The following is a 13,140-nucleotide window of genomic DNA, read 5'->3' as shown; positions in this document are numbered from 1 at the left end:
CAAGCTGTGCACCGTGGAACATGGCCAGAGCTCTCGCAGCCCAACTGCGACTTCGCATGCAGTGTGAAAGACTCTTCTTCTCCTGCAAGAGTCTCTCTGCAGATGCTGTACTTTTCTGCCTGCATCTCTGTTGCAGGACCTAAACACTAGTCAATGAGAAAAGGCCAGTTTTGTTTGCTGCAATCACTCCCCTCCCACCAATAAAAGTAGATTAAAAAAAAGAAAAAAACAAAAGTCAACAAAACCCAAACCAACCCCAAAGCATGTTTGCCTTCCCCACTGTAAGCTTCCAACGTGGTACTCGAATAGACTGTCCAGTAACGCGACGTGGGGCGTTGTGTGCACCGCGGAACCTCTGAGACAAGCATCTTCTCCCGGCTTTGCCCTCCCTCCCCTCCGGCCCCTCCCCACGCTTGCCCAAGGCCTGATGCATCAAAGCAAGAGGTTGCATCGTCGCTGTGAAAGATTTCAAAGGTTAGGCACTTAGTAGTGAACAACTGGAGCATTCGGTAGAAACGGTGGGACCTGGAATGACAATTGGACTAATTCTCTACATAAAGAGTATTTTTTTCTTTTTTTTTTTTTTTTTTTACTGTACAATTTACAAAAATGCACACAATGAAAAGTTAAAGTTCTATCTAATAGCTTGATATAAAACCAATAACATTTCTTCTTCTCACCCCTACGCTGCTTCCTCTTTTTTTTTTTTTCTGGATTTTTTTTTTTTAGTTGTTTTTTGCTAAATCAAGCTTATATTGTAAACAAGACAAAACAGTGAGGGCGTGTTGCGGTTGACAGGAGAGAGGGACGGAAAGAAAAGTCTCAGCAGCAAGGAAACAGTCCTTACAAAGTAGTTCTCTTGTGGCTTTATCATGTGTCAGTGTGAAGGTCCCGATGTGGTGAGTAAAATAAAAGAGATCCACACAGCAGCGGTGTCAGAGCAGAGTCCCGGCTGCCGCAGCACTCAGTCAGCTCGGGGGTGTGTCACTGGCTCCACCAAAAAGGATTGCTGTGGCTGAACATCAAGTCCCAGTGGACTGTCCTTTGTTCTGGTCTGTGTTTTTCCTCTTCCAGTTTCTTGGGTAGATCTCTTCCTTCTTAGCAGTGAATGACATAAAACGCAGATGCGATCTTTGTTCATGTGTGTTCATTTGCAACCCCCAACTCCCACCCTGACCAGGGAAAAAAATATAATAATTAATTAAGAAATAGCCCAACAAAAACTGTGCCAATCTTGAAAAGGATCGACAATCTCCTTTTTCTGCCATCGAAGGTGAGGACCGCTCTTCTCTCAGCTTCTTGCGTGTGTCACGGATTTGGCATCTGGTGCGTGTCTTTGAACTAGACAAGGCAGTAGGGAGGCGGGCGAGAGGAGGAGAGAGAGATGTGCTCCCCCCACTGCCTTCCCCCTAAGGAGGGAGCCTTCTTCCTTGATTTGTCTAGTAAAAAATAAAAAACAGGAAAAAAAAAAAAAAAAAGAAAAAGAGAGGAGAGAGGCTGCAGGAGTGTCTCTGGACCCAGGGGCAGAGCAGTTCTCGTGGCAGGGGCTGCCCCACGGGCCCCCTCCGGCCCTGGGCACCACGCGTGTCGGAGCGCACAGCCTTCCAGATGATAAAACTCATCGATTTTAAACACACACACCTTGAAAGGTTTTGCCATGCCGCTAGCACCAGTCATCCTCATCAGCTTCATGGTAGTAACTACGTCCTCTGGTGCCAGTCCCGGGGCCCGTGTTGAGACCCAGAGTATAATGGTAGCCATTGGGCACCCTGCGGATTTGGTGAGACTGGGAGGTCAAGGAGGAGACATAAGAAGTCCTTGAGGACCGTCCCGAGTTGGTGGCCACCGCCTCCTCGAAGGTGAGTGTGTCCTCTGGCACCGTGCGGTAGGGGCTGTCACCATCATCGCGGTGCCCCAGGTAGGGGTCAGAGCCGATGCGGGCCACTGCCGGTGGGGGAGGCTGCTGGTCCCCGCGCAGCAGCGCGTTGTGCTCGGACAAGCCGCGGCTCAGGCGTCCCGGGGAGAAAGAGGGCAGGCCAGTTTGGAAACTGGTGAAGTGCACGGGCGAGGAGTTAGCGGTCTTGTAAGTGATGCTGGGGCGTGGGGTTAGTGGAGTCTGTGGGAGCTGCCTCCGACCCCGGCATGGGGTACTAGCACCAGATGTCGACAGCAAGGGGCTCCCATTAACTGAACCACTGCCCTACATAAAAATTGGAACAAAGCAAATCAAAAAATAAAAAAGGGAAACACCAGACAAACACAAAGGCAGGCAGGTATAAAACAGAAGGAGAAGCAACAGTAGGGAGAGACAAGTCACAAGAGGAAAGAAAAGCAAAAAAGAGAGAGTTTAGACAAGCACAGTTAGGGGGAGGAGGTTCTCGAGAAATAATTCAAAACAAGATATAAAGAGCTGGAGAACTGAAGTTCTGCGAGCAGTAAATAAGAACAGAAATGATCAGAGCATCGGTAGGACGCAAACTGGTAGACGTCTCCAACAGAAGGGGACACTGTCCAGAGGGAAGGCATCCACATCATACACAGGCTCGACATGCGCCTTACCTGAACTAGGTGGGAGCAGCTCAAAAACCTGTGGTATTTTTTTGCAAATGCAATTTTGCAAAACAGCACTTTTTGCTTTGGGGCAGATTTTTGGAGAACTTCACCTGATGGCTGTGAATGCTGATGTTGGGGACCATTTCTGTGGTCAAAATTGGATTATGTGGAAGGAGGATTTGGGGGCAGACTATTTTTTTGTACTTTTGGGAATTAAATGCATTTTGATTAAATAGGCACTTTCTGAAAAAAAACATCAAAAAGCTTTTTGGATGGGCTTTAACTTTAACAAGAGCGTTCCTTAAAGAAAAACATGTTCACCTTCTCCTCTTTAATATTACACATTTGATTTTTGAGTGGCAGAAAAGTCTGGCAGCTTCCTGAGTTACTAATAGTGACATGTGGGAGTGAACTAAGCTACAGTAAGTTAAAAAATGCCATGAGTGAGAGGAACGGGCCCTTGTTTTGGCATTTCTATTTACATTCTCCCAGGGCACTACATTAATAGTCCTCCAAGCGTGCTTTGAAAAAATCCCTTAGCCTTTAATTACTTAACATTTTGAGACCAGACCTTTAATTTTTAAAGAGTAGCTTTTCCTTCCTATAAAAACATCAGGTTGTTGCTTGTTGGGCTATCAATCAATGTTTGTTCTGCTCTGGCTGGGTTTTCCAGCACAGTTTTGAGGGCAAGCCTGGCAGTGCTGGAGGCTATCAGCTCAGCAGCTGGATGTAGAAGCTATTTTAGCTGTGGTTGCCATGAGTCATGCCATGTATATCAGGAGAAGAGGCAGTACACGCATTACCTTGGGGTGCAGAGCAGCCTGGGTGTCCCTCACTGCAGACCTGCTCTCCACAAGCACTGGGGACTAATATGGCATTTGCTGCTTGACCAACAACTCATGTCTGTCTTAGCCTGGAAACCAAGTCTTTGCCTTTCTTTTTTTTATTTTCTCCCTCTCCCTTTTCTGGCTTCCCCACATTTCAGCCTTACTCTCTGCTACAGACCCATATTTCCATCCCAGGTACCTGCTCCCTGGCCGAGCTGCCTCCCATCACCTGCCTCCCCATGGTGATGGAGGAGATGGTGACCACCACCCGGTGACCTACAATGTCCCAGCTTCTAGGGGAAGATGCCCAGCTTTTTCCAAGGGCCTGAGGCTGAGCACCTCAAAATTACAATACTTACAAAAGAAACCAGAACTAAATTGTTTTGATAAATATTGAGCTGTCTAAAAATGCTTTTTGCGAGATTTTCAAACTTCTTTTATCCAGAACCAATTCAGGAAATTATCTTGATTGTAAAAAAATGGAGAGGTCTTTTTCCAAAATGTCAAACAAGCTCCTTCCTGCTGAAACATTTTGAAATTCCAAGAAGTTTCATCTCATTTAGAAAATGCTTTTCCCGGATTCATCGTGAAATGGGATTTATATTTAACAATTCACCTGCACTGAAAAGGATACAGTAAAATAATTCACGGAAGTTGCATAACATTTCTATGTGGGTCAAACAAAGCATTCTTAGTTAATCGACAATGAAATGTTCATGGCTTGGTTTTCTTGTCTCCTCTTTTTACATTTAAAAAAAAACTCCAAGGAACTCCTTTTTGAACCAAACCTGTCCTGATTTTTGGCTTGGCTCTAGCTGGAATGGAGCCACCTTGTTGGCAGGGTGAAGCTCAGGCCAGCCTCTCTTTTTGGTATATGCAGGGGCCTCCAGGGACCTGGTGAAACGTCCTGGGCCAGGGCTCCTGGGAAAAGCTGTGTCTCCCAAGGAGAGGGACCGACTAACAAAGAAAATACTTGAGAGTTAACAAGCACCTTGTTATTGAGCCAAAAGAATGCAGGAAATGGACTGGCAGAGCTTCTTGCAGACACCTTATTAAGACAAGGGCTCTTCAGCTCATTGGGACAGAAGTGATATGCTGGTTTGGCTATTTCTTTTTATCTTTTCTTTTTCCCCAGAGGATATGTTAGCAGCTCCACTCAAAGCAGATAACATGTGAGTGGATAAAATACATGGACACTGAAACAACAGGCTTTCTCCTCCCTGCCTTACTAAACCCACATGGGATGTGGGGGACAACACAGACTTCATTGAACTGGGGGAATAGGTCTATACAAGGCAGCTGATGCTCTAATGCTGAATGTCTATTAACCATGGAAAGGTTTCAGTTTTTTAATTGAAACACATATGACATTTAATGTTCTGGTAAGCTGAGCATGCAAGAAAAGAGAGGCATCGTGCTAAAAATCAGTGCCATCTTCCTACCTCTCAAAGCAGGGGGAGAAATTAAGAAATGGGAAGAAAAACCTCACTGAAAAACTAGATGAAGGCCAGTTGGGGACTGCAGCAACCAGAGATGGAAAAGACCTGCTGGGCTGCCGCTTCTTCTTGCTATGGCCACACACAGTCCTGGGGGCATCAGACCTTACACTGATGTCACACCTGCTCCCAACTGAGAATGATTGTGCAAATCATGTCCCTGCTCCCCATGAGCTGACGTTGTGCAGAGGCTCATGGCTGACAGCATCACTCACCTCTTCTGAGACACCCAGCCGGTCACACGCCACCAGCAGGCTGCAAATTTAGGCAGATTTTGGAGAGTGACCAGAGCCTCCCTCTCGGCACAGCGGCTGTGCATTACTTGGAGGTGTTTGCAGGCATCATGCTGGCCTGGGGCTGAGCTCTCACTTTCCTACACAGGGCCTGCCTTCTCCTTCATTCCCCCTCTCCCTTACCATGATTTCTTATTCCAGTTAGAGAGCATGCTTGAAGATTGATTTGACACTAGAGAAAAAGGACTGTTTCCTCAATTTTCAGAAAATTAACCTGTTCCCCAATACGGGACAGCTCTGAAGCCTACACAACAGCAGCTGGAAAATCCTGCTAACATGAGCAAACCCTGCTGAAATCCCAGCTCTGGCTGCCTGGAGTCCCTATACTGTATTACATTGGCTTGTACTGCGATGGCAAGGATTTCTTTGGCAGCCACCAAATGTTTGTCCATGGGGCAGCGGTAGTTGCTAGAGTAGCACAGCTGGCAGGGGTCCAGGTCCCACGCCATGCCACCAGCCTGCCTTGGTTCAGGTACACTTTCTCCATCAGCAACAAAAGCTGCCAGTTCTCAGGTCTCCCAGGCTGCTCTGCTGCAACTGTGAGTAAGGGTGTCCTTGGCAGTGGGGTGTCTGCAAGATGCCTTGAGTCACTCACTCACTGTGTAAGTGGCTACTAAAGAGCCATCAAGTGACATTTCCAATCCCTGTCTTGGATGTGAAGCACCAAGCAAGACCTCAAAGGCTTTACCTCCTACTGCCCAGCCTTTCCTGTTCTGTCTCCTTTATTTTAAGCAAAACGTGGAAAAGGTGTGCACATCCCTGGAAGACCTTAGGGCTCTTTTCCCACCCTGCATCTCCTCACCTGTCTGTGTGGACCTTGCTCCGGCCCTCCGTTGGGTGAGGTGGGCCTGCTCTGATCAGCAGACTTGGGCTGAGAACGGTCCCGGCTGCCATAGCGGTCGCAGGAGTAGAAGCGTTGCTTTTCAGAGGAGGAGGAAGAGTGCTGCTTCCTCTCTTGGGACCGGCCACGTTCCTGCTTCTTGTCCTTGGAAGAAGACTCACCAGACTGGGCCACTGAAAGAAGAACGTTGGTTGGGGGTCACCAACATGGGAGGAACTCCCAAGTGTGGAGCAGGGAGGTTCTTCCTTGCAAGACGGGACCCCAAATCACATCAGATGACCACTGTGTGTCCTGAAGGGAAGAGGACGAGGGACAAATCCTTGTTTGAAAAGCACTTACCAGCTTCTCCATCAGCTAGCTGATGGGGGGACCTGTCCAAGGACTTCTGCTTCTTCTCTTTCCGTCGGTGGCAGCGGTGGTGATGGTGGTGATGCCCTTGCTCTGGTGGCATGCGCTCCAAGGAGTATTCATAGAGGTGCATGGCGTGAGGGCGCTGCGGGGTCAGCGTGGAGACGGAGCGCTTCATGGGGCTCGTGTCTGAGATGGGCTGCAAGGCAGACAGAGTGACATGGAGCAGGGTGAGGGCAGGCATGGCACCGTGCTCAGCTGCTTGGTTCCCAGCATGGGGAGGGTTTTACAGTAAGAGAAAGGGGCAAGGAGGGGAAGGAGAAAAATGGTTAATTTGATATAACTGGAATGGGCAGAAGGACTTGTGGAATGGTAGATTTAGTGCTAAATTTGAGGAGCAAATGTGATCTCTGTTTGCTGAAATGGGCTCTACTTTTAGCAGAGTGCCAATCCACAGGTACCATGGGTGCAGAGTGATATGCAGCACTTCACACCAAACACAGCGTCACAGGAGTCAACAGTAGATTAGCAGGGGCATAGGGGAGCACAGTAGCCAAGCATCTCACAAAGATAGTTCTCCAAGACTAGTTTCATCCAAAGCTGCTTCAGGGCCTGTGGTCACCCTGAAGCATCTCCAAAGAGGAAAGCATGAAAGCGTTGCTGGGCATCACATGGAAAGGGAGAAAAGTCATGAATAATAAGTGGGCAAGGTACAGGCCAAGCCACCTAGTAATTAGCTCTATTTCCCTGCAACTGAAGACAACTCCCATCAAACATTTAAACAACTCTTCTTGTCCCACCATTACTCCTTGAAGCTCTTGTGGCTGGACAAGCAGGATAGTATGTATGTCCTGCAGTTCTACCAGGACATCTCTAGAAACTTGGGTTTGCTATTGCTGTTTTCAAATCATTTGTGGCCAAACATCTGGACACTGAGCGCAGTAACACAGCCTCCCTTGGGCATTGCTGGACCCTGTCCCTCTGCCTGTGGCACCTCCAGACTCTGCTGACTTCCCTTTAGGTTCAAAACCTTATAAAGATGCTCTGCAGAAACCAAGACTGCAGGACAGCTGTTCACACAGCCTTTCCATTCCCAACTGCCCAATCACCAGGTATAAAGCTCAGAAAATGAGGACAATTCCCATATGTCCTTCTCTTTCACTCTGCTGGCCTCCAGCTGGCTCTGTGGTGGAGACAGGGCTTCATTCATCCTCTGGAGGCTTCCCTGGGCCTACCACTGCATCAAAGCTATGTGGCAGAGGAAAGACCTTGGAGCACACCGGCCAACCTGACAGGGAGGGAGCTCAGGATGTCCTCCAGTCCCTCAGATCTTATGCTTGCTTGAATTCACAATCCAGTATGCGCCTCCAGCAACAGTTCTTGCAGAACATTTACTTTGTTCATTGTAACCTTTCCAAAGAGCCCTGTATTATTTTTACTGTCTATGCTATCTTGTTTGCCTACCCTGAAATTCAGATCTCTGCTGCCCTATGATATTTACACAATGGAAAGCCAGTTGTTTCGCAGCTCTGCTCATTATTTTGAGTGGAAAGAACCACTCTCCCTGCCAGCAGGCTGTCGCAGGTGGATTACCTTGCATGCAAAGGGGCAGTCTGGGCTGAATCTTTGTTTGCTGCTCTCTCTCTCTTGCCAGGCAGTTACCCAAATTTTGGTGCTTCCCACTGGAGGGCAAGGTGGAGTGCTAGAGCTGGAAGCTTTGTCAGGGACACAAGGCAGACACTGCTGGGATGGGGGAACACAGCATAGCCTGCGGCATCGGTGCATCCCCAGGGTCTGCACCAGTTCAGTTAGCAGGACTGTGATTTGCTGCATTTGCCTCCTCCTGTGTCTCTTGCTGTGTGCACTTTCTATGGGCAAGAAATTATACTGGAGAGCTTCATGTTTGTCCTCCTTGCTTTGTGTTGAGCCTGAAGATGGAGGAGGGCAGAGAGGTCCATAAACTCAACAGCTAGATTCAGGAATTGACTGACATGGGCAAAAAAGTGAGAAGTGAAAATAACTTCCTGCTAAAATCCAAAATCCATTTAGGACCTGCCAGGAAGAAGACGACAGATCTTCCAACAAAAAGCCATCCAAATCCACAAGAAATGAACATTCCTCTTTGGACTTTGGACCAGATTCTGTGCTTATTCCAGGGACAGAAGTCCCCACTGACACTAATGGGAAGTGGCAAAGCAATGAATACCCTTTCCATAAATCCTGACAATGCTCTTGTTACGTTAACGGGGCATGCACAGAATCCTCACAAGCCTCAGGAGACTATACCATAACCCTTCAGAGAGTTACTAATTGCTTCTTCATTACCAAACCAATTGTTCTCACTTCCTAAATTCCTGTGCAACAAGGCATATAAAAACAAATAAACAAGCAAAACAAACAAACAAAAAATCCCTGCTATTACAGCGTGCGGCGTGCAATTGTGGATCGAGGGAACTGCAGCAAAGTGGAAAGAGATATTGGCTGCATCGGTGCAACATTGGACTCCAAATGAGAAGGGAAAAAAGTAAAGGGTTAAGGAAGGTTAATTATTTCTTAACATGGATTTAATAGGATACAACTTAGTGCAAACTACATACTGCTAGGTAACTCCCAGGTGACCGTGCTTTGCTCCTCTGCAAACAATTCGGACAAGATGAGAGACATTATTTGAAGCAGCCCCACAGTACAGCCATTGTCAGACATCACGGCAGATGTGCAGCAGACACGATGACGACAACGGAGGGGAGGTGATGGGGGAGGAGGACAGCAAAGAGGGAGGGAAGAGGTGAGATTAAAAGCATAGGAAGATTTTTTTTAAAAAAGTTGAACATAAAAAGATAGAGGAATGACAGGCAAACAGAAAGGGAGACATCCAGAAACAGAAAGCATTGCAAATAAGAGTTATAAAGAACTCAAAGTTTGGGGAGAGCAGAAGCAGCACATGAGAGGGAGAGTGGAGGGCATGGAGGGGGAAGACACATACAGAAAGTACATCAGTTATTCAGCTGAAGCTACAAACACCAAAACATTGTATTATTAAATGAGGTTAGATCCGCTCAGATATTATGGGCCTGATTCATAATGAGATTACACAGCTTTCACATGGGGCAGCTGTGCCCTGGGGAACACGTACTATGCTTCTGTGAGAGACACTCAGTTCTGCAAATATCTGACTGCAATGGAGAGGAGTCGTCCAAGGAAAGGCTTGTGCTGCTGGCATTGCTGCTGCCAGCTGCATTGCCTTTGAAGGAAAGGTGCTACTTCTGGTCTAGCATAAAGGACAACTTTGTTCTGGGAAGGGGGAAGGGAGGGAGTATGGGTTTGCTTTGGGGTCTGTTTCTCTTATTAAGCATGTTGAGTAGTGTTCCTGATAACGCAGAGAATCCCAGCTCTCATACAAAGACTGCAGTTTCTGAAGTCAGCTGGGAAATTTGCTAGCCGATGAAGTGTGGCTTGTGCCAGCCTGAGCACGTTAGCAAAAAGATTATATCTGTTGGAGTTATTGCAGTGTATGCAATACACAGACTTTTAGTTTTAGGGTGCAGCATATCTTTCATGTTCTGCTTCCCATGGAGAGCAATGGAAACAGCCCACAACCACGGGCTGCTCCCTCTCAACTATATGAATCAGGTCCTTTGAATGAGAGAGACACGACTATGAGTGGTAAGATTTTGTGACATACAGGAGGCAGGACAGTGGCTGGAGAGCGTCCAGGACAACAAGCCAGCAATGAACATGTGAAATGCCCCAAAATGATCTGTGAAAACCATGACATCCTATGCACTAAGTAGCATCCACAAGTTGCTGTAATGTGATGAGATTTCTTTACAAGAAGTTAAACAAGGGAAATCCTCAACACCATTTTACTGACCAAAGTCACAATACAGTATATGCTAAATACTATGGGAAGAGAAAAAAAACAGGGAGGATGCTTAGTGTCTCAATGCAGCCTTCCAGGCACAGGCTCCGTGGTATTTTCCTGTACCTACTACATTCATCAAAGAGAATCGCAGCACATCTCCAGCTTTCTTTATGGCTAGGGCACGGGAGCATGCCTTGACTGTCTGTCTGGATAGATGGCACGCAACTGTCAGTGGGAAACGTATGACTTGCAGGAATACAGGCTAGCAAACAGTGCTGTTCCCAGTTAACCAGAACAGACGCTCTTGGGTAGGTAGTCATCAGTTAGCTACACAGACAGAGGGATTTCTCTGGGTTGCTTTTTGCTGCAACCAGGGATGAATAAAATTGGGGACAGTGCTGCGTCTACACATGAATACTTGCCATCCAAGCACAAAGGTTGGTTACCTGTCTCCATGTTCAGCAAACATATTTTAAAACAAATATTCACAAGCAACTTCCAACAACACAGCAAGCAGAGAGAAGATACTGAGTTCTTGACCCACTCTCAGTCTCCCACCACCAGTAAAGTCTCCCTCGCTCACCTGAGTTTCGGCAGCTAGGCGTGGCATGGAAGCTGCCCGCCCCTGGCTCTCCAGGCCTGGTTGGTGCTCTCCATTGGCAAGTGTGGGGCTGATTTCCCTCATTTCTACCACCTGATCAAAACAAGAAATGGTTTCAGTAGCAAGAACATGAACATCAGCTTTGAAACCATCATCTGAGCAGGCTTCTTCTAAGTTTGATTTAATTGTGAAGAGATGCTAGTATGGGAAAGAGAGTAAATTAAGAGCTGGGGAGTGCCCAGGCTACTCTATCTACAGTGCTGTCTTCAACAAGGACAACAGTGGGCCAAGCTCTTCCACCAGCCATGGCAATGTGCCCTAGCTGTGAGCTGTGAAACCCTTCATCTGAGTTTGTACACTGATGACAATGGGATTGGGACAATGGGACAACTAGGAAGAGATAACCTTAAGTAACCTTTTGCAGCAGACACCAAATTCCATGAAAAACGTGTCCACATATACAGCTATCAGACTGTAGAAGTTACCAGCTTTGTTTTTTCTCCATAATGTTCAAGCAAACTTGGGGTTGTAGGAGACAGAACAATGCTTGTCTCAAGGGACAGACCTACTGTCTACTCTATTTCACCCTGCCTTCACCTGTTTTTTCTAAACATTTTCTAAAATTTCCAAGATCTACTGCATTTCTAAAATCTACTGCATCTCACCCTGTCTTCACATCGTCACCCTGTTTGCTCACCCGTTCAATGGGGATTTCTTCTGAGTGGCCTCGTTCAAAAGCTGGTGTCCTGGTTTCATAAAACATGTCCTGGGTGCGTTGGGTCCCCCAAGAACTGGACTCTTTGATCCCACCCTCTGAGGCTGGCCTGTCAGAAGGAAAAGAGGAAAAAAGAAGAAAGATCAACTCTTTTTCAAAGAGATTTTGCTGACCTTATTATGATGAAGGTAAACCACTCAGATACCCTTTGAGGTTTCACTTGTGAAACTAGTTGCAGGATAGGCATAGCTGCTGGTGAAGTTATAAGGTCCCCTGGGTTTTGTCAGGACCACTTCCTATACAGCCTGAATATCCCATGAACAACAAGGAAATCAAACAAACCATCACATTTTTTTTCAGTAACTGAGGGAAACAACTTCTGCAGCTTAAGTTCTGATGAAGAACGAAGAATTTTGGAGTTCAGGCAAATTATGTATGCAAGACCGGCTAGACATTGGTCAAACACATCTGTGGCCATGCTAAAGTACATTCACTGAATGCACAGTGGTACAGGTGGCCCTGGGTTTCACTGTTGAGTCTGACGTTGGTTTCCCCATCGGGGTTATTTGGGACATTTAAACTTCAGATGTCTATCACTAAAAATCCATAGCGCTTGTGACCCAGAGGAAAGTCACCTGAAGAAGAGCAGGAAATGGAGAATTGATTAGGGATCACTGTTACTATAATTGTTTGGTAAGCTCTCTGTGGAGGTATTATTTTGTCCAAAGAGAAAAAGCCAGATTCTATCCTGGAAAGTCTCAGGAAGCTTCTTCTGTTACCAAGTGCCATGAGCTCGAGGGATGACTTTGTTCCCAAGGACCTTTTGACCCCCAAGAACTCATTGCGGTGGTGGTTGGTAGGTCGGGGTTTGTTTGGTTGTTCTACAATGATCCCAAATTCCTGTATGTAAACTCACACAACTAGCTACAATGGAAACCTCTCCAATTAAGATTCAGAGGAGACCATTAAGAAAACATGCGGCCTGGAGAACCCAACGCTACCACCATGTGGACAAGTGCACCTGAGGCAGCAGTGGCAGGCAGAGCCACACGGAGGCATTTCAGTAGCCACCGGTGGGAAATTGTCCCAGCCATGGTGTGAAGGGGCGTGTGTGAAGGTCTTGGTGTCACCAGCTGTGCCGCCCCACCTCCAGAGCAACTGAACCAGCAGTGGTCGGAGTTGATGCATACACCCAGTCTGCCCCTTCTCTGTGTTACAGCTTTGGTGGGGAGATCATGGGATACTCACAACGCCCCCCCGTTGTTGAGTGAGGCTGAGCTTTTCTGGCGAAGGAATGCCTTAGCATTGTTGAATGCTGTGGGCTGGGTTTGCTCCAAAGTGGCCTTCAGGGGGTGGAAGAGCGACACCGGTCCGGGCTGCGAAGCACAAGGAAAGGTGGTCAGAGACAAAGTTGTATATGGAGGGATGGGCTGCAGTGCTTTTCCTAGTTAATGAAAAGTCCACTTTGTCACCCTGAGAGATCAGCCCAGCAGAAAGCCTTCCCAGAGCTGTAAGAGGCTCTGAAGGACAATTGTTGCCCTCAGCTTTGCACAAGCTGAAGTTGTGCTGCAATCCCCCTTCCCTCTAACAAAGTATTCCACCGG

The 13,140-nt window shown here is 47.2% G+C and overlaps 1 protein-coding gene across 1 annotated transcript in view; it reads right to left on the bottom strand.

Annotated features, from left to right (window-relative positions):
- Positions 1-1,663: 1,663 nt before the first annotated feature.
- CACNA1B (calcium voltage-gated channel subunit alpha1 B) overlaps positions 1,664-13,140 on the bottom strand; it is a 310,510-nt gene continuing 299,033 nt past the window's right edge. The window contains exons 43-49 of the mRNA XM_075716221.1: positions 12,785-12,912; positions 11,519-11,645; positions 10,804-10,914; positions 8,956-8,991; positions 6,350-6,557; positions 5,972-6,183; positions 1,664-2,200 (exon numbers count right to left, since the gene is read on the bottom strand). Coding sequence (XP_075572336.1) covers positions 1,664-2,200; positions 5,972-6,183; positions 6,350-6,557; positions 8,956-8,991; positions 10,804-10,914; positions 11,519-11,645; positions 12,785-12,912 — 1,359 coding nt within the window. The remainder of the gene's footprint in view (positions 2,201-5,971; positions 6,184-6,349; positions 6,558-8,955; positions 8,992-10,803; positions 10,915-11,518; positions 11,646-12,784; positions 12,913-13,140) is intronic.

The sequence above is a fragment of the Pelecanus crispus genome, chromosome 9 (genome assembly GCF_030463565.1).
Source record: "Pelecanus crispus isolate bPelCri1 chromosome 9, bPelCri1.pri, whole genome shotgun sequence".
Taxonomy (NCBI): Eukaryota; Metazoa; Chordata; class Aves; order Pelecaniformes; family Pelecanidae; genus Pelecanus; species Pelecanus crispus.
This window is presented reverse-complemented; position numbering and strand designations above follow the sequence as displayed.